General features: G+C 50.6%; 2 protein-coding genes across 2 annotated transcripts; one reads left to right on the top strand and one right to left on the bottom strand.

The window, feature by feature from the left end:
- Positions 1 to 102: 102 nt before the first annotated feature.
- Positions 103 to 5,058, top strand: PLK1 (polo like kinase 1). Its single transcript, XM_085309885.1, has 9 exons — positions 103 to 298; positions 407 to 551; positions 1,039 to 1,132; positions 1,688 to 1,907; positions 2,176 to 2,334; positions 2,541 to 2,618; positions 3,097 to 3,251; positions 3,687 to 3,869; positions 4,325 to 5,058. Exons 1-9 carry the CDS (start codon positions 103 to 105, stop codon positions 4,529 to 4,531), a joined length of 1,437 nt encoding a protein of 478 aa, XP_085166011.1. The 3' UTR covers positions 4,532 to 5,058.
- A 445-nt stretch (positions 5,059 to 5,503) lies between these two features.
- Positions 5,504 to 19,233, bottom strand: ERN2 (endoplasmic reticulum to nucleus signaling 2). Its single transcript, XM_085309884.1, has 22 exons — positions 19,222 to 19,233; positions 19,001 to 19,118; positions 18,596 to 18,629; positions 17,907 to 17,979; positions 17,471 to 17,543; positions 16,996 to 17,118; positions 16,519 to 16,620; positions 15,728 to 15,989; positions 15,332 to 15,410; positions 15,075 to 15,225; positions 14,266 to 14,387; positions 13,848 to 14,027; positions 13,241 to 13,490; positions 12,763 to 12,853; positions 12,284 to 12,473; positions 11,285 to 11,384; positions 10,805 to 11,004; positions 9,686 to 9,833; positions 8,843 to 8,970; positions 8,285 to 8,408; positions 7,858 to 7,925; positions 5,504 to 7,774 (listed from the first exon to the last, which is right to left on the bottom strand). The coding sequence occupies exons 1-22, from the start codon at positions 19,231 to 19,233 to the stop codon at positions 7,583 to 7,585; spliced, it is 2,820 nt and encodes a 939-aa protein (XP_085166010.1). The 3' UTR covers positions 5,504 to 7,582.
- Positions 19,234 to 20,422: the final 1,189 nt, after the last annotated feature.

The following is a 20,422-nucleotide window of genomic DNA, read 5'->3' as shown; positions in this document are numbered from 1 at the left end:
GGGGGATCCGGCCCTGGGGCTGGGTGGGGGAGTCCGGGGGGAGATCAGGCCCTGTGTCTGCGCGGGGGGCTCTGGAGGGCCGGAGCAGCTGGGGGCTGGTGCATGCCCTGGGCTGACAGCCTCCCACAGTCGCTGCTGGAGCTGCACAAGCGGCGGAAGGCGCTGAGCGAGCCCGAGGTGCGCTACTACCTGCGCCAGACCATCCTGGGCTGCCAGTACCTCCACAACCACCGCGTCATCCACCGTGACCTCAAGCTGGGCAACCTCTTCCTCAGCGATGAGATGGAGGTGAAGATCGGTAGGTGCTTGTGATGTGCTGCCCACCACCTGCGGTAGGGACCCCGAGCTTGGGGTCAGTGGTATGGAAGCTTCTGGCTTATATTCTTGTCTTCCCTATCTCTCAAAGGTGACTTTGGCCTGGCTACCAAAGTGGAGTATGATGGCGAGCGTAAGAAGACCYTGTGTGGGACCCCGAACTACATTGCTCCAGAGGTGCTGGGCAAGAAGGGGCACAGCTTCGAGGTGGACATCTGGTCCATTGGCTGCATCATGTGAGTCAGAGCACTCMCCATGTGGGGCTGGGCTGTCTCATGCTCTGGGTCTCCTTGGGCTTTWGGCATAAGCTGAAACCTTGGGCATGCTGTCTGCTGAGCACAGCTGCTTGCCAGCATATAACTTTCTCAGTGCTCATAACTTCCCTAGTGCTCTGCACGTGTGTAGGTGTATGTGTCTTTGCAGGCTAATCTGCTCACATGGGGGCCATCTTGAGGCAATTTTTGCAAAAGCTCTCATTTTCCAACCAGAACTYTTTCTAGGGGGTACTAGATCCCAGCTTCCCCCCTCAGGGAGAAGGCACTGGGAATAGTACCTGTAACTGCCTGCTGTACTGCCCTCTCTGGCAGAAGGAACACACTTGGCATTAGGGAGTCACAGCTGGCACTTCTGGATGGAGCTGCATCTGGACTAGGAGTGTTGTAGCCTCTCTACTGGCTGCCTCATACAAAACTGTGACACTCTTCTATGTCCTTAAACACACAGGTACACCCTGCTGGTAGGGAAACCGCCTTTTGAAACGTCTTGTCTAAAGGAAACTTACATCCGAATTAAGAAGAATGAATATACCATCCCCAAGGTAAGGCACTTCCTGTGGGTGGACTCATTAACCCTGCAGCAGGTTTGTCACCTTCTGCACCATTCTGCTTCTGACACTTAATGAGCTCTTTCATAACAGTGAAACAGCTCTCATTGCCAAATGCTAAGAAGGGGATGTTTCAATCTGGTGGAATGGACCTGTGGGGTCAGCCTCCTACTGAGGGGCCAGCAGCCTCCCTCCTGACATACCAAAAATCTGAACTGGGCAGCTGACATGTGAAGAAGGCCATGGGATAAATTAACTTGCTCAAGTCCAGCCACAGATGAGGTCTGGGCAAGGACCCCCTGCTCATCCCACTGTTGGTTTAGTCTTGCTAGAGTCAGTTGACTTAAAGCTCTGAATACTACCAGGAGATTGCACAGGCACTGTCAAGCTGTTCTGTTTCCCCAGACCAACATCCTGTGTGTCTGCTGCAGCACAGAAGCTCTGCTCTGAGCAGAGCTGCCCCCATACTGTGCATCCTGTGCACGTTGCTCCTTGTGCATGCTTGTCCCTGACCTTTCCTGTTTGTGAATTCTGCCTGTTTTCTCACAGCACATCAACCCTGTAGCTGCTAACCTCATCCAGAAGATGCTGAGGTCTGACCCTGCCACACGCCCAACAATTGACGAGTTGCTGAATGACGAGTTCTTCACGTCAGGATACATCCCCAACCGCTTGCCCACCAGCTGTCTCACCGTTGCACCTAGGTTTTCAATTGCTCCCAGTGGGCTTGAATTAAATGGGCGAAAGCCRCTGACTGCCCTCAATAAAGGTGAGTGTGAGTGCCTGGGAGCTGAGGGCTGTAGACTGTAGTGCTGGATGGAAGCCTGCCTGGCCTCCAGCACCATCCAGACTGTTGGTGAGGAATGTGGTGCTCCCTAACCTCTTCCTCCTTTTCCTCCCTGCTTCTGCTCTGGGTTGTCAGCACTAGCTTTAGCTGTGTAGTGCATAATGTGTTTCTTAGAGCTCTGATTGTAAATCTGGTGCCTTCAGAAACCTGCTTCCTTGTAATGCCTCCACTATTTTCTTTCCTGGCCCAGGACCAGACAGCCCTGCACTAGAGAGCTTGCCTGAAAAAGATGATGTAGCTGGGCAGCGGGAGCTAGGAGATGCTGTTGACTGTCACTTAGCAGACATGTTACAGCAGCTGACTGCAGTCAATTCAGCCAAGCCATCTGAGAGAGTGGTTGTGAGACAAGGTGAGCCGTGTGCACTAGCCTTTCTTGGTAACTTGCTTTTCTGTCATTCTGCTACTGTTTGAAGTGAGGGGCTAACTGATCTCCTTGGCTTCAAACTGGAAGGCAGAGAAGCGATGTAGTAGCTACTTGTCTTCATTTTGGCTTTGTTTGTTATGGTGCACAAGATGCCTTAGATGCCTTCTAATAAACTGTTCTCTTCTTGGCAGAAGAGGCTGAAGACCCAGCCTGCATTCCTATCTTCTGGGTTAGCAAATGGGTGGACTACTCAGATAAATATGGTCTAGGTAAGTAATATAGGAGCAGCACTTCAGCCTTTTCCAGTTTCTGAAGAAGCTGAGGGAGGCTGTGATTCAGGTATTGCATGTGCCAGATTCTTTAATCTGGCAGTCTAACATGTAGATGTCTAAAACTACCACCAGCAAGAACATTAAATATGCATTGAATCCAGAGCAGCGGTCACTGAACATAAGCCCGTGCCCCTATTGGCACAAAACAGCTACATGCTCCGTGGGATGTGGCCTTGCTCCACAGTGAGCAAATGATACCCAGTACTGTAGTTAAAGCTTCCTTCTATAGCAYGTGATGTGACAGGGAAGAGCAACAAATCCAGAGAAGTGCCACCCAGACCTCTGCAAAGAGGAGGATCTCTGGATTGATGGGTTGGCTGTCAGCAGTCCCCTGTGTGACACAGTTCTGCCCTGTATTTTGCACAGTCAGCAGTTCTGTCTATTTGAAGGTCTAACAGGCTCCCTTTTGAACTAGGTTATCAGCTGTGCGACAACAGTGTTGGAGTTCTCTTCAATGACTCCACTCGTCTTATTATGTATAATGATGGGGACAGCTTGCAGTACATTGAGCAAAACAGCACGGAGTCCTACTTCACTGTGAGATCTTATCCCTCTGCCCTAAACAAGAAGGTCAGTTTGGGGACAGGGGCCATTGCTGGTGGGTGGGCATTCCTCCCTGAGACCTCTGCCAGCCTCCATAGGTGGGTTCCAGGGAGAGGATCAATTTCTTGGGGCCACTTTCTTTCTGCAGGCTTCCTCTTGGCTGGTAAAACACAGCCCAAAGGAGAGACTAGCAGCTTGCACTGCTTCTAGTTGCTAGCTGAGGCTTGCTTATGAGTAGCTTCAAAGAAATACGTGCTCACAAAGCCTGCAAAGTGAACCTCAGACATCACCAACAGGGTTAACTTTGTCTGAATATGTGAACTTGTACAAGTTCTTACAGTGACCCCCTCAAGTCCTGAAAGATAAAAGGAGGCTCTGGGACTGCAGAAGCTGCCTCTGTCGTCCCCAGGTAGCATAGGTTATCTCCAGCCTGTCTGGATAACAGTTTTTCCTTCTCTGCAGATAACACTAYTGAAATACTTCCGGAACTACATGAGTGAGCACCTACTGAAGGCAGGTGCTAACATCACGCCTCGGGAAGGAGATGAGCTGGCTCGTTTACCCTACCTCTGCACATGGTTCCGGACCCGCAGTGCCATTATCCTGCACCTCAGCAATGGCACTGTGCAGATCAACTTCTTCCAGGTGAGGATGCCATTCCCTGGCTTTCCTGGGGCTGCAGCTCTAGCTGCCCTAGCAGCTCTGCTGCAAACAGTGCTATATGCAAACACCCTCCTTAGCAGGAGGGTGTAACCCAAGTCAAAACTTTGCCCAGTGAACCTACACTGGAAGGCTCCTTACTCTTATCAGTCCATAAGCCATCCAGACATGTTAGCATGGGCTATTTCCTAGAGCAGGAGTAAGACTGCTGCATGGTCTTAAGTGCAGTGGTTCTTGAGCTGGCTGACTGGGTAGCTTTGTTTCCTTTTACTGCTATCTATGAAGAAATAGTTTTCTACCTCAACTTGGCTGTGGTGAGCTGCCGTGTTAGCATGTTTCTAGGTGCTGCTCAGATGCCTCAGCTGCTGAGATGGTTTGTCTTGAGGGAARCTCAGTGTTTGCAGTGTGCTAAGGGTCACCTCTGCATCCTCTCCTTGTAGGACCACACCAAAGTCATCCTGTGCCCTCTCATGGCTGCTGTCACATACATAGATGAGAAACGGGACTTCCGCACGTACAAGCTGAGCCTCATCGAGGAACATGGATGCTGCAAGGAGCTGGCCAGCCGGCTCCGCTATGCTCGCACCATGGTGGAGAAGCTCCTCAGCTCAAAGTCTGGCTCAGCCCGTGTGAAACCCTCTGTTTAGGCCTTGATCTTGATGGACTTGACATCTGTGCCAAACTGCCCCAGCTGTGGATGGGGGACTCTAGTAGCATCCCTGCTCGCACTGTAACCTCTCATCACCTAGCTGGGCTCCTGCTCCTGGGTACTGTCGCTGATGCTGTGGGAATGGTGCTGTGTTTACTGACAGGTGCCCAAGGGGACTTTTTGCTTCCCACTCCCAATAGAAAGTTTATTTTTTAAGTATTTAGTCCTTTTTTTTTTTCCCCTAACTTCCCAAAACAAAAAGCCTGACTCAAAACAAACCTTGTTTGAGGTTCCTGGGCATGAGAGACTCCAGAGTGTGGAGAAGGCAGAACTATCATGTAAGTTATTTGTACATGTTTGCCTTATGCTCTGGGCTTTGTTTATTGTAGTAATTCAGCTAAGATATTTAACATGCCCAGATTGAGACTGAGCAATTAGCCTTTTAATACTGAAATTAATCTACATAAAACCTAAACTTTTGTATATTGCATAACTTGATTAAAGATTGTTTGCTGCAGCATCCAGTCTGTCTTCGTTCTCTTTAGCCTGCCCCTATTAGCAGCCCTAGGAGAGCCTGGCTGAGCTCTGGATTTGCTGTTTGGCTCCACCTCTAATACTGAGCAATAGGAAGACAGCAGCAAATTTTAATAGGAATTGGGGTTTTAAAGTTTAGATATTTGTTGTGAGTAGCACATGTGTTTCATTCTTTCTCCTGTGCTGGAGAAAGGGGACTACTGCTCTTCCAAAGTACTGCGGGAGACATTAGCCTACCGTTACTGGTTAGAACAGTGCGCTGAGGAGCATTTACTTATCTTTGTCTTCCCACTGTTGAGAAGCTCTATTATAGCAACAGCCCTGCAGTGATCACTTCTGCCCTAATCTCAAACATGTTTAATAGGTGATAATGGGATAGTTCAGCAGCAACTGGATAAGATAGTTTAGGTTTTCTCCAATCATTGCTGACTGCCAGGACATGATCACTTCTATTTTTTATTTTTTTTCCCACTATTTTGTATAAAGTGTTCTAGACAATACAGAACAAACCATGTACAAACTGACTGTTCCCAGTGTAACAGAACCCCACACCCCAGCACAAAGTAGAATCAAGACAGTACAAAATGATTGCTATTGCAGAGAGAAGTATCACGAAGGGGCAGCAGCTGAGAGGTAGCTTGGTGCAGGGGGACTAAGGCTGCCTTGTTCTCGCATCTCTGGCAACTGCCTCTGTCAGAAGACAACCCTGCTCTCAGGTGTGTGGTAGCCTGGCAGCATTCAGGGTAAGGCAGCAGCTGGAGCGCATGTCTGGCCTTATGTCCCACCTTTGCGTAGAAGCATTTTCCCTTTTCTGCTCCAGCTGCTGCATAGGGCTACCTGCAGGAGCTTTGCTTGTGGACCAGCTCATGTGAATCACGGGCCTGCAGAGCCCCTGCATCCAAGCTGACTGCAACCCAAAGGAATGACAGAAAATGGGAAACCTATCTCATGGCAGCACTCAGCTAACAGTTGCCTAGGGAGTCTGGAAGCCAGATCCAGGGTGATGCCAGAGAGAAAAGTGTGCTGCTGCTGTTGCTCCAGCTGTGCACATGCTTTGGGAACAGCAGGTGCAGACCTGAGTTCAGAGGAAAAGGATCCTCAGAGGGAGAACGGGATTTCCTTCTTGTTTCTCTCCCTTCCTRCCCTGAGGATACTGTTCACAAATAGCAGAACTGCTGTTCTGCTGTGCAAACCACTTGGGTTCTTGGCTAACACATAGGTACCTGACCTAAAATAACTATAAGTTGCTGGTGACTGAAAGGGTGAAATCCTTTTTCTCAGCCCATCTRAGATTAAAAAAAAGACTTCATTTTTTGGGATTGCATTGGAAGGCTCAGCGCCTGCCTCCAGGGCTGGCTGCGCTTTGCTGTTAGCAGGCCTGATGCAAACAGGGAAAGATGCAAATAGCAAGTCCAAAGCCTTAAGGCTGGATGCTAAAAGCCTCAAACCCAATTTGCTTCAGCCTCCTACCTGGGATGAAGTGCCACATCCAGTGTCAAAACTATCAAAATAGTGCTTCAATTAGCATTTGTGTATTAAACACAATCAAATCGCCACTTCCACAGGAGCATAGCACAGGAGGGAACCACGGGACTGAAGCTCACAGCATCTTCTGATGAACAACCAGCAGGTTCCAGGCATCAACCCAACTTCAAACTGCAACAGTCTTTCAGCTATTCTCAAGAGAAGTCCTGTAACGCTCAGATTTTTTTTTTCCTGACGTATCAAAACAGCATGTCCATGGCAGAGAGTTTTTTTATTCTCTGACACAAGAGCCTTAAGGCTATTGGATTTGAATAAGAGCTTGCCAAGGCAGAGCCCTAAATGGCTGCTCCTGGGGTCAGGAGAACCAAGATGAAACAGCCCAACTGCAAACTATGATAACTTGTCTTGGACTGTGCTTCCTCTAACTGTCGGCACACTGGGCAATCACTCCCARTCCTGTGTTCCCATGTCATCCTCAGCTGCCTACTGCAGTACACAGGGAAGAACAAAGCCGGAGAGCCCACAGGACTAGTTATAGCACTCGGCTGCTGAATGACTGACAAGCGCTGGGTCTGCCCTGTGCTCCAGCAATTGCACTGACACCGACAGTCTGCACAGTACAGGAAGAACTAATGTACTRTAAGTATTATGGACAGCAGCAGTTTTCTTTTAGAAGACATTGCCCTGATCCACAGTTCCTGTTTCCCCAAAAATGGATAGATGGGCTCCCTGAGAGCCACAACAAGGGGCCACGCAGAGGCCCCAAAGAAAAACTCCCTGGGGGTTGAGCTGATGCAAGACAGTGTCTACAGCTACAGGCAGGTCAGGGAGAGAGGGGCTCTTGTCCTTGCCGGGGTGGCAGGCAAGGCAGCCAAAGCTCTATCTTGCTCCAAAAGCCTCTGCTTTAACAGGATAAACTAGAKACAGGCACTGGCTGACCCCATCCTGCAGGGATTCCTGCGATGCCCAGGCACTGAGCGGCTGCACCAGCCTCTTGCTGTGAGCGCTCTCCCCGGTGCGGCGTCCCCACTCATTTCCCATCGTCTCCTGGCTCCTGGCAGTAGTAGGAACGGAAGAGCCGCTCGTGGGCGCAGACCCTCATGGCTCTGTGCGTGTGGAGCAGCAGATGGGGGAAGCGAGAGGTGAAGTACTGAACGAAGCCGTCGGGGATCGACCCCAASGCCTCCTGCACGTCGACGGGCAGCTCACGGTAGTGATGCTTCTGCAGGAGAGAGAGTGAAGTCAGAGACAGCACTGCGTGTGCCTGGAGCCCAGGGGACTCCCGGTGCGGGACGGTGGCAGTACCTTGTTCCTCATGGCCCTCAGGAGGTCGCGCACTGAACCGCCCTTGTATGTCCGGAACTTCCTCAAGTCTGGAAACGGCAGGAGAGCTGCAATCAGCGTCCGCAAGAAGCGGCTTCGAAGCGATGCGTCGGGACGTCAGAGCTGCAAACAGCTCCCAGGGGCAATACGCACTGATGGGAGTCAGCGTCTCATGGGGAAGCRGGTATGGGAGTTCAAGAGGGGGGGACAAACCCAGGCGATGGGGTTCACCCAGCTGCCCTGCCCTGGCTGGGGCAGCAGCTTCTCCTTCCTGCTATTTGACTCCTGGGCACTGGAAGGCACCTTAGGCCTTTACCCAGTAAAGGACATAGAGCTGGAAAGCTCYGTTTCTCTGGCTACAAGACCCCAGGTCTAGGGACCAGCGGTGAGCCCGGAATTGAGCTTTTACCAGTCTGCAGTGGGAGAGAGATGTGCATTCTCCAGTTCACCCGCACGACCGACCGCCCTCTCGCCTCCAAAGCCGAGACTATGGGCCCCTCGGCAGGCTCCTTCTCAATGCGGTCGCTGACATCCTGCGGGCCAAAGAGCAGGGAACGGGAGCGTTACTCGTGCTGGCTCTGGCCGGCGGGCAGCCCCGCTCACCACCAGAGAACAGAGCTGCGCGGAGGGTGGAAGCGAGACACGCAGCCTGCTCCCAGGGCAGGCTAACACACGCGGAAACGGCCGGCGGCCAACGGGCCACACTGAACCCAGCAGCCTGCAGAGAGAGGCTCCTTCCAGGTTTTGAAATGAGTTTTTCTAAAGGAAAAAGGGCTCTGGTCTCAAACTCAGGGCAAGTGGCAGTCTCCCACATTGCAAAACTAGCTCAGAATGAGCATATTGAGCCAAATATGGCTGTTTTCAGCACTTGTCTTTCAGACCACCTGCAGATTCAGAAAGACTCTGCAATGTCAGTCATGCTTAGATCCCACTGGAATTCAGTACCTGTTGGCTGGAGGGTTCTCACCTGGAAGAACTGTAGCTGCTTCTCTTGACTCCAGAAAAAGGGGTGCATAAGGACCACAGGGGCTGAAGGCCGCTTCTGGGGCTCACTGCCGATCATTGCTGCAATCAGCTCTCTTGCAACAACCTTGTCTTACATGCAAAACAAATGAAATAGAGAACTAGTTTCCCTGAGAAGGACAAGGAGCTACACACATCTTGGTTCAGGGCTTTTAATACAAGTCATGGCACACAGCATTTCCAAGGACTGCAGTGCTACAATGAAATGAAATCAAACTTGTCGTACTATTTCTGAMTACCAGAACACACCATTAACTCCTCTCTCTCTGCGTGAACTGGTGCAATGGAGCAAGTTGCAGTAGGCCTAGGAAGCCATGGGATTATCTAAAAAAGGAGTGRTGGAAGTCAACTGATTGAGACATTTACAACAAGCCTGGATGCAGATTAAAATGCAGAGACTGGATGAATGACTACAAGACCCTAAAGATTTTGTTCTGTGTTAGTGCTCTCTGTAGTGCATCTGAAAGGCTGGTCCTATGGTTGAAGCACAAAGATCCAGAGGAGCCACCTTGTCACTAGTTTCCTCTATGAAGTCATTTCACCACTCTGGTCTAAGCTTCTTTTCTACCAAACAGGATTAATGATGCTGATTTACTTTCTGAGGATTGCAAGGCAAGAGTAAGTCAACATATGTAACATAGCCTGACAACTGCAAAAAGCAGGTGTCACAGAAGGACCARATCATTGTGTCATTACTACTAAACCCTGTGTCATTACTACTAGACCCATGTCTTTCAGTGTTGGGGGATTCACATGCATTCATACGCCTGCGGGCAAGGGCCCTTACCATGAGCATCTTCCTGCAGACAGGTCAGCTGGTATGTGCCTGACAGTATGTTGGCCTGTCGCCGTAAGCTGTCCCCAAATGGATGCTTTCCTCCTGACACCACRTAGTAGAAGATGCATCCGGCTGAGAAGATGTCCACAGCACATGTCTGCAAAACACAAACAGGGAGATAGGACCCTCACAGCAAGGGGCGAAGAAGTGTTTTTTACCTTCCCACTTTCCATATAAGAATGGAAACGTGAACACTTGGCTGCTGATTGAAGCTCTAGCTAGGAAGTAACTCAGAGACAACACTTTAGAGTCTTCTTTGGTAAATACAAAATTGCTGATCAATGTTTGCACAAGGGCTCCTGCTTGCTCACGTTTTCTGCAGAAGGGACTGTTTCCCTCTAAATCTGTGAAATGCCCTATCACATCAGGTCCTGATTAGAAAAAAGGCTTTCAAGGGCACAGACAGAAGTCAGGACTTCACTGCCAGATGAACACCTGAGGGCTGCTAGTGTCTTAAAAATCCATACAAACTGATCTCAGTACAAAATTATATGAAGCATGTTGCCAACCTCCAGCACAGCAACTGGCTTCCAGCAGAAACRGGATACCCTGGGCTTAATAGATGAGCAGAATGAGTAACTTTTGCAGCAAGCCAGTTCCCACGGCCCTCTTCCACCTCCTTACCCCGAATTTCCAAATACTACAGCCAGCTGAGGAGACCTGCACTGAACACAYCTGGCCACTATCCCAGGCACCCAGTGATCATGTTGCTGGTGAGCCACATACCCAGGAACACTCAGATTTACTGAGATCCATCTGCTTTTGCAGGCCTGTCAGAGTGGACGTGACACTGCCTCCAACTCGACCATGCCACCAGGCATTGCACTCTGCCTTTTATTGGGAATGGCTGTCCTCACAAGGGACAGGAAAGCAACATCTGACTACAAAGATCCTGGTGATGATTACCCATGTTCTGCATCTGGACTGGCTTTTACTCTTAGAGCTTTTGTCTTAATTGCAGATTTCAGTAGCACRTCAAGAGGCTGCTGCAAGTAAGGAAGACTCTGCAAATGAAGGGTTAACAAGCACAATAAGCAGGACTGGCATCACCAGTCATGGCTCACTGACAGGGTTTTCCTTTGGGGCCTCCTGTAGCAACTCAGGTGCAATCCATCCCTCAGTGCCAGGAATCCCAGAGTGGAGGCTGAAGCTGTGTCGTCCCCCATGAAGCTTCTTGCACAGGCCAAAGTCAGAGATAACGGCTCGGATCTGCCCATGGCTATTCGGRACGGAGATGAGGATATTGCAGGGTTTCAGGTCACGATGAACTGAAAGAGGCAGTTCACAATGTTACCTGCAAACATGACCCTGCAGCTGCACGACTGAACCAAGGATTGGTGCTGTCATGACGTAACAGGGCTACTGCACATCTCCTAGCATGCCACAGCCCAGAAACCCATGAGCTGCCACCACACCTGGCAGCCATTTCTTCAACAYAAAACTCTTGGGCTGAAGACAGGAGCTCCCTAAAGCTGAATTTGCTCAGCTGAACATGTTAGCCTCAAGCTAGAGGCATATGAATGAAAGCAGGGGACACTGCCCTCTTACCGATGTTTAGCGAGTGCAGATGTACCAGGCCTGACATGGTCTGATGCAGGAGAGACACCGGGTCCAAGTTCCGACGATCAAAGCCAGAGCTTTCCACATACTGGAACAAGACAAGCATAGAAAGAGGTATGAACTGAGATCTGATTTATGGAAGCCATCAAGACAAGGCTTGTCAGCAGAGAGACCTCTCACTAGGCTGATAGAGCTGGAAGGCAATGACCTTTCGGCTGTACAAGCCCATTCAAAGGCCATTTGTGTCCCCAAAGCTAACTTGTCATCTTTCAGGTCTACCAGTTCGCAGATGTTCCTTCTGCTCCAAACCTGCTCTCACTTGTACCCTTAGACCTGCATAGCTTCAGCAATGCTCCTGTTTTACTCTTCTAATCCCAATACGCTGTCTCTTCCCAGCTTGTGCTGGGGAAGGGAGTCAACCAGCCCCTCACTGAGGTACAGCACCAGTATGATGGACCAGAAGCTGCTCCCCTCTCCAAGGTCACCCAGAAGGGAACAGGGAACTGCTCCAAGTGGTGCGAAAAAGCATGTTGCTGCACTGCCACCTCCTGAAAGGGAAAATCAGGAATGGAACAAACACAGGGACTTGATTCATAAGGAAATAGTACTACCAGTATGTGCTCTGCATCTTTAGAGTAGTATTTTGCAGCCTGTCCATGCAAGATCTAACTGCTATGCCCTCTGACTTGTGGAGAAACAGGTACAGARCAGGGCACTCCAGAAACATCAAACAGGGCTCCAAATGCAGGAACTGCAGCTGACAACCTTGCTGTCATACATGCAGAGAGAGTACTCTACTCCTGCAAGAATATTGCAGGCTAGGACCTCACTAATGGGACAGATGAAACTGCACACATTCCCCTGGGGATTCCCTGCAAATATCGGGATGGAGACATGAAGGGTTAATTAACAGCAAGCCTGTGATGGCTGCATGTGGATGACCCTGCTCTGCAAGCACYCAGGCAGGGAAAGGGGCTCTGCACTCACCTCCTGCAATGTGGCAGAGCAGAGCTCAATGGCAATATAATGGAATTGCTTGTCCTTCTCAGTGCAGAAATATCGTACGACATGAGGGTGCTCATCTGACTCGCGGAGCAGCTGGACCTCGCGGTCCACGAGATGGAAACACTCAGGGAGAAGGCGCTTTACAGCCACATTCCGACCATCAAACTGTCCCCTGCACGAAGAGTTGACAGCAGTACAGGTACATGTATACGTGTCCATGTACAGCCCTCACCAGTTAGAGCAGAGCACAGCCCTGCAGATTTACAGCCTAGCAAGGCTCTTGCCAACGCCAGRAGCTAAGAAGGGAAACTTGGAAATCCATTCACAAAAGCCTCTGAACCATCCGGATCCTACCATGGAAGGAATGTGCCTTAGTGTTAGAATTGTGCCTTCCAGGTGGCTCCTTCTCTGAGCCAGGCCTGGCCTTAGCAAAAGGGAGGGCATCACTGGATGCTACCCACCTGAAGACAAAGGTTCCTCCAGCTCCATGGCCCAGCACATCCTTGGGGTTAAAAGAAATTTTCCCAATCACAGTCATGTTTGGTCCTGCATCTGCAGAGGAAGACTGATGTCACCAGCCACCTTTCAGCCTTATGTCAAGGACATCCAGTTCTTTTACCACCTGATCATTTTTTGGGCCCTGTTCTTCCTGCAATTGCTTTTGTAGCCCACACTTATCCAGCACCAGGTCTTGCATCTCCTCCCCCTCAGCTGAGGTTGCAGCYCTCTTATCTGCAGGGCATTTCTGCTCCTATTTTGGATGACAACATCTGTCCAACCTCTTTTCAGGCTCTGTATGCCTCAAAATCTTGGATTTATTTTTCTAAAAGGTGCCCTTCCAAATTGTGGAGAAGGACATAGACATTCCCACAAGTAAGGAGTTTCTGGCCTACAGGCCAGAGAATCCCATGCACCTTTCATATTCTCACCAGCACACACCTTCAGCAGCCTCCAGGACAGCTTGATGCTGGCTGACCATCCCATTAACCAGGTCCTTTGGGTAGGCAGATGCGCTGGAGCTTTGTGACAGCTGTGAAGCACTTCCCTGGGTCACACCCAGCTCTTTGGGGTCTGCAAGGACAACCTCTCCAGAGACCCGACCCGGGAATAGCATCTCCTGTTGCTGTTGCAAGAGCTGAATTTGCTTCTCCAGTTGCTGTTGCTGTGCCTCATGTCGCCTTTGCAGTTTCTGGAACACAAACAACAAAAAAATCTCAGTCCCGTCCCTTGCATCCCCAGAGATGAGAACCCAAGGCATTGGCACCTTAGACAAGCAGTTCTAACGTGTACTTTTTTTTCCCTGCCCAGCCGGCTACATACCCAGGGCTGGGGGCAGAAAGCTGCACAGAATTTCAGTTCATGACTATGAGTATATATGAGACAGTGTGGGAGCTCTGCTGCTCCTCACAGTGTTGCTTGTGCCACAAAGACATGAGAAAAGAACCGAAGGGAATTTCCAACCCTTCAAACAGTGGCACTTCTGCAGCAGGCAGTTTCTTTACCAGCCAGGACCAAGGTACCAGAGAGAGAAGGAATAATCACTCACCGTCAGAATGAGGAACAGGATTCCCCCACCCAGCAGGGCTGTGCTGACTCCTGCCATCACGATGTCCCAGCTGCTGGACTCTGGGTAGACCCCCACTTGCTCTGCCTGGCTGGAATCTGACTGAAACTGCCCATCGTTGTTCCTGATAGCTGGGTCTTCCATGCTGCTTGTGGTCAAATACTGCAACACACACCCAGACATCGGGTTACWCTAGCAGGGACCTCGGGGCACTTAGTGCTTGGGGCTCCTTCCCAGYAGCTTTCCTCTGCTTCAGCTCTGCACACAGGATCTCCCTCTTCACACAAGCCAAGATGCTAGGACACATCCTCCCACTCTAGATGACCTGGCCCCTTCAGCAAATCAACATTTTCCATGGTCCCCTCACTCCAGAGCAGTGACCTGGAGCTCTAGCACTCACATCATCAAACACAGCCCTGGAAGGAGAACTTTTGGGAATGATGGTTTCTGTTGTCTTCCTCAGATTCTCTGGAAAGGCTCTTAGCATTGTAGTATGGACCACAGGAGGCAGCTCATGATGCCCTGTAGTGGGAGGAAAAAGACAGAATAGCCAACCGATCTGTGGCCACAGCTTCAGTTTGATCGTYTCTGCAATGCCAAAGTAACACTTAACAGCTTTGGAGAAGAGGTGTCTGTTTTGATGGAAAACACGAAAAATTCCAGAGCTCTGTCCCTGGAGACAAGGACCTTGGGGAAGCAGTAGCCAATGGAGAATGGCACAGAACAAGGTCGTCTCCTCTTAGCACACAGTGGAGGACCTGGCCCTGCTCTTTGCACCTTCCCAAACAACTATCCTAAGACCAGTTTGATTTTTTCAAGCAGGCCAGTGCACCATAGCATCTTCTGCCATCACATATGAGAGCAATCAAGGAGCAAGCGAATGAATCCACCATCTGTGTGCACAACACATTATGCAATATCACATTTGTTAGCACAGGCAATTGTGAGCCTTATTTCAAAGCACCCCTGCCCACCCACTCATGCTGATAGCCTTCTCTAGGGAAAGGTCAAGGACATGCTGGAATGAAACCCAAACTAGAGTCATCRTAGTCTTCAAGGGTGAAACACAGCCTCAATCCTTTTAAAGCCACTAAGCAAAGCAGGTTACCATGCCACACTAAAAAACACCCATAGCTCTGGCTCCCTCTCATTAGGCAGTCTCTGAATGTGAGGATGTAGGGAAAGCAATGCCCTGTTGTGGGTCCATACCTATCAGGAGCCACTGGTTGTGGAGTGAAGTGATGCTGCCCTGGGGGTATTTGACATCTGTGCTCGGTGTGATCTCACACTCGCCAGAGTCTCTCAGAGTCACRTCATCCGTGGTGGGGCCATCAATCCTGGCCAGCGTGATTCCCCTTGGCTAAAGGGATCAGACAGTTGATGAAGTACTAACAAGTCARAACATAACACATTCATCAGCTCACCCTGAAATGGGGAGCATTCATGGCRCCAGAGAGGACACTCACCACCAGTGCCACACTGTCATGGACCAGGGAGATCAAGGCATAGAAGCTGGCTGCATACTTCCCCACATAGAGCGTTGGCCTGCAATGCCAGTAAAACAGCATCATTCTTAAGGCTCTTTGGAGCGGATGAACAGCAAGCAACGTAAATGCAACAAGTTGCCACGACCAGGACCCACTGATATCCCACATCCTGAGCCAGATAGCCCCTTCTCAGGTTTACGATGGCTGTAAAAGCAAATGCTCTGTTTTAGATCAAATTCCAACCCTAGTTACTGTTCCCAGTTCCAGGACTGCCAGCCTCCGCTGCCTGCCTCAAGCTACCCCATAGGGACCAGAGGGCTTCCACAGCCTGCTGCCACCTCTCCACCCAGGTCTGAGGGCTCCCGAGACACATACAGCAGCTGGGTCTTGGTGGTGGTGAAGTCCTTCATTGACTGGTAGTTCCACTTGATGAGGCGGATGTCCTGAGAATGGAAGGTCAGGTAGCGCAGTGTCTCCATGGCCATGTTGAGGTGGGGGATACGGCGGAGGCTGTCTTGATGCCACACATACATGCCCACCACAGGAGAGCCATAGTTCTGTGCCCATAGGACCTCCCCGCTTTCCTTGTCCAACGTCACCACCAGGCCATCTCCACTTGAGGCAAAGTGTGCCATTTCTAGCCAGAGACAGAAAGAGGGAGGTAAAGCAGCTGCACTSACTGTGGGGCATTATCACCTCTCTCCATGTCATGTTGGTCCTGTGGCCTTCAGTCAGGCTAGGGCTGCTGTTTGATGCTCTGTTCAYGCAAGAGCTCTTTGCTGGGCTGCTGGCAGACAACACGCCTGCACCACATGTGAACTCTTCAATGAAACCACAGYGCAGATGAGGAAGATCCTATCACCATCCCGCAGCTCCTTTGCATCCCCAGGGATGTCTTCCAAGGAATGCAGGTGACTATCCTCAAGCCTCGGAGGGCTGGCCAGGTCTGAGATATGTACTGCTTGTCCTAGTGCTGTGTCCCCACCTCTGCCAGTCAGGCAAGTTCGGGTGGGCATGGCCAGCACAGCAGCTCTTTTCCCCAGTACAGCACTGATTCTGAATCTCCCTGTCCAGCCACTGAGCCCTGTGGGAGTGCCCACTCTGCTGAGTGCTGGGGCCTGGGAGGAAGTGTGTTCCGGCGCATGCTGTGGGCTGCAGCGACTCACTGTAGTGGTACAACTCCTCGTAGAGTGGGGCTGAGTAATCCGAGTAGGTAGCATTCCAGCGCAGCTCCCGTGACTTGGTGTCATACATGGTGATGACATACTCTGGGGATCAGAGAAAAGCAGCGAGGTCACTGCGCTGGTGTTCACAGCACGGATCAAAGAAGCAACRAGTGTCTTTAGAAAAGCAGGAACTGGGAACTAAGAACAAACACTGAGGACACTGCTATCTATCCCAGGATGGAGTCAACCACAGCAGCTGCAGGAAGCATTAGCCCATCAGTATTACAACACCTGACAGAGAAGAGCGTGCTGCAGGAGACACCAAACTCCCCATCCCGGCTGTTTCCAAAGGGACAGCAGAGCCTTTCACTAGCAGCAGAATTTATGCAGACCCTCCTTTGACGGCAAGGCAAGCGGGACAGCCCAGCACTCTGTTCTTGGGACTAGACAGACAAACAGGGAGGAGTCCCAGCTTACGGGTACGGCCAATGTAGAGCAGGGGACTTGAAGGGCACAGGCCATCCCAGGCCTCTGTTGAGAGAGTGGTCTGCCTCTCTCCTGACTTGGGGTCCACGATGAACCAGGTGTCCAGCTTCTTCCCTGGGAACGAAAATATATTTTTCCTTAAGTCTCCACAGCCCTGCTGTCCTTCTCCTGAAAGTCACCCCACAGGCTTCCTCCTCACATCTCTCCCTCCAAGGAGGCCTTTTCCATGAGGTCCCCGTTCAGCCCTTCTCTCTCTGCATCTCATAGCACTTCTTCCCCTCACAGCCCCAGGTCAGAACCATCCYGCAGACTCCACACAGGCCTAGACTGTTCATACTTCAGGTCAGAGCCCACTTGTGTCTCTCAGGCATGAATTACCCCCACCCACCACCCTATTTAACCTCATGGSGTCCAGAAGCCCCAGGCAAAGTGGCTGATCTCTCCCACAGGGAGAGGTCCCTCTTACCTGTGTAGAGGACACCGTCCGAACTGCGACACGGTGAGGACTGGACCAGCTCTGGGATGGTGAACGGGAGCTTCTGTAAGGGAGGGGCATGATGGCCTGTGAGTGGTAACAGTGCCAGGGAACCAGCTCCGCAAACAGCAGCCTTACAGCCTCCAGAAACAGGGAGGRAGGAGAGATATGCCTTGGAAAGTCCCCTCCTCCCTGCCTACTTTCACCGACTCCAAAATAGGCTGGAGTGATGGGGAAGGAAAGGACACAGCTATAATTGCCCCACGCCCACTCGGCAGACATCTTCAAGGCGCCAAGGACAAACAGGAGCAATCTGAATTCCCAGGGCTTGCCCTGTGCGGCAGGTCTGCCCTGTCCGTGTCAGCCCTGCGAAACCAGCAGGGTGGAGGGCAGGATGCACGGCCGCCCTTCCCACAGCCGCACTGACCATCAAGCCTTCTTTGTTTTTTCCTCCCAGGATGTACAGGCTGCCRTCATTGGGGTCCGGAAGAAACGCTGGTCTGAAAAGGCAGAGAAAGCAGAATGAAGTGGGAGCTGTCTCCTACTTGTGGGCACCAGCCAATGGCTAAATAGGAGATGCAATAAGGAACTCCCCCYAGCAGTTTGTTCCAATGTGATTCACTACAATGTTTAACTTTTCCTGGAAATCTCTTGCACTGGATTTAGTATGAGACGAACTCCCGGTCTGCCTCGACACAGTAACTCCTGCACAGCTGCTATGTATCTACCTCAGACTGTGCAGATTTGGTGCCTCTGCCCATCACATCAAAKGAACTCTCTGTTTTCCTGGTTTCCCCCTGTAGTTTTAAATAGACATAGGGATTTTCCTCAATTTCTCTCCTACACTTTTGTGCGGCTGCACTGAGAGCTTCTGGTCTGTCTGTAGAAAGGCTACATGTTCAGCAAGAGGAAGCAGCTATTTCTGTATCACGACGCGTGATATCCTAGCACAGGCTAGAAGATAAATTTCTCTGAGGTTCCACTTTCTTGTTTTGAATCTTTGGGTTGATCAGGGAATCTCCATCATCTCCAGATGCCTTCTGCACTCATTGTAAGGTTGATAAACATCAACCTTTACTGCAAAGGACACTCCATCCAGCGGGAAATGACACTTACTCTGCAACATAAACTGGCACCTGCAGAATAGGATCTGAAAAAGAGAGTGAAACATATACGTCAGCAGTTTCTCCCTGCAAAAAGGGACAACGTGGCAGCATTTACCATTTGCAGTCATGTGGTGGCATGTTCAATTCAGTACCTATTTGCATTTCAGACCCAGAATAGCCACTGCTGGTGGTKTGGGTCTGGCCCATGGTAAACAGACCCTTCTGAAAACAGCAGGGCCTGGGGCTAGCACACGCACCTGGCAGCTTCCCCAGTGTCTGGAGAAACTGGCTGCTCAGAGCACTTGCAGCACGATCGAAGCTGGAGGGTGCATTTCCAACCCGCCCCCCCCCCCACAGATAATGACAAACCCAGGGACCTAAACTACAAGCAGACACCCTCTGGGCTGTTACTCACCATCCTTCAGAGTCCACTTGATGTCACCTGTACTCTTACTCACAGCATGAAGGTTTCCATCAAGAGTGGATACAAACAGCAGTGTTTCTGGGACAGTCACAGCACTGCCAGTGAGACACTATGGACAGAAATGTGGTACTCAGAGAACAGAGAGAGGCTTGGGGACAAGCCCCCACTGCCTGTGCCATTTAACACGGCTCACCAACCCTTATGTCACTCACTAGACACTCCATAGTAACACACAGCAGGGAAAAAAAATATACAAAGATCCTTTTTGGTCCTAAGTGAGTCAAGACTTGGAGAAAGAAGAGTTTATTTCTTTGCACTATACCATCATGATTTACAACCAAGCTTTCAAGACAGACTCATACAAGAATCAAAACAGAATACTCTTTTTTTCAGTTCTTCAACCTGCAGGTTTCAGTCTGTGCTCTACGGACCTCTGACAGAGGCTGTACAAAAAGGTAACAGAGACAACAGAACCAGGTCTCATCATTTTTTGTGCACAGGGTTCCAAACCCCACTGGAAACTTTTACTAGTTCTGCAAGTGAAACAAATGTGAAAAGGACAGTCTTATACAGCAGTTAAGAAAACCTTTTGTACTAAGTTTCTCAACAGACTGGAGTAATACATCTACATGTTTCTTCAGCTTCACTGACACAGGACAACAGAAGACTCACATCTGCCAACTGTTGTCCAAAGGTGCTATATCTCATAAACTGGTGGCAAGAAGCCCCAGAATTAAGTTTGCTGTGCTCACACTAAGCAGCACCACCACAACACTCAGAATTAGCCRCAGTCCCTCATTTCGTGGCCCTCTGTGTTGCAGGTCGCTTAGCTCAGCGGTGGCGTGCCAGGTGCACTACCTGCTTTTTACCCTCTCCCATTGCCTGGAGCAAGGACTCCAGCCTGCGGGGACCAGCTGCCAAGTGGCTGTTTCACAGCCATAATTCCTGGGTGCCTTTCTAAGAAGTGACACGAACAGCTCATCTACTGGCTCCTTCCAGCAGCAAACGAGTTGGGTGAGTTTTCATGCCAGAAATGCAACTGATGTTAGCTTTAAAGCTACAGATTTCAGCCACCCTGATGGTGAGACAGCAATTGCAAACACACTATGGAAAGCCAGCTGGCTACTTCCGTACATGGCGCCCACACTGCAAGTGCCAGCTCACCCACTGTGTGCTCAAGCATGAGCCAGCCTCACCCCATCAGCAAACAGGTAGCGATAGGCAAACAACCCTGGGGGACAGAAATGGCTTCAGGAAGAGGCGAGCGCGACGTGTTCACTCCTGATGCCGAGGAGCCAGAGCAATGCCGGAACTCCCCACTGGAGAGCAAACACCGCAGGACGAGGCCCGGGAGCTGGCTCCGCTGCGCCCTCTCCTCGCACACCGAGACCAGTTAATCATAAGCCACCTGCT

Source organism: Rhea americana, unplaced genomic scaffold (genome assembly GCF_003343005.1).
Source record: "Rhea americana isolate MKP2758 unplaced genomic scaffold, rheAme1 scaffold_305, whole genome shotgun sequence".
Lineage (NCBI taxonomy): Eukaryota > Metazoa > Chordata > Aves > Rheiformes > Rheidae > Rhea > Rhea americana.
The sequence above is the reverse complement of the archived record's forward strand: the minus strand, read 5'-3'. Positions and strand labels throughout refer to the sequence as shown.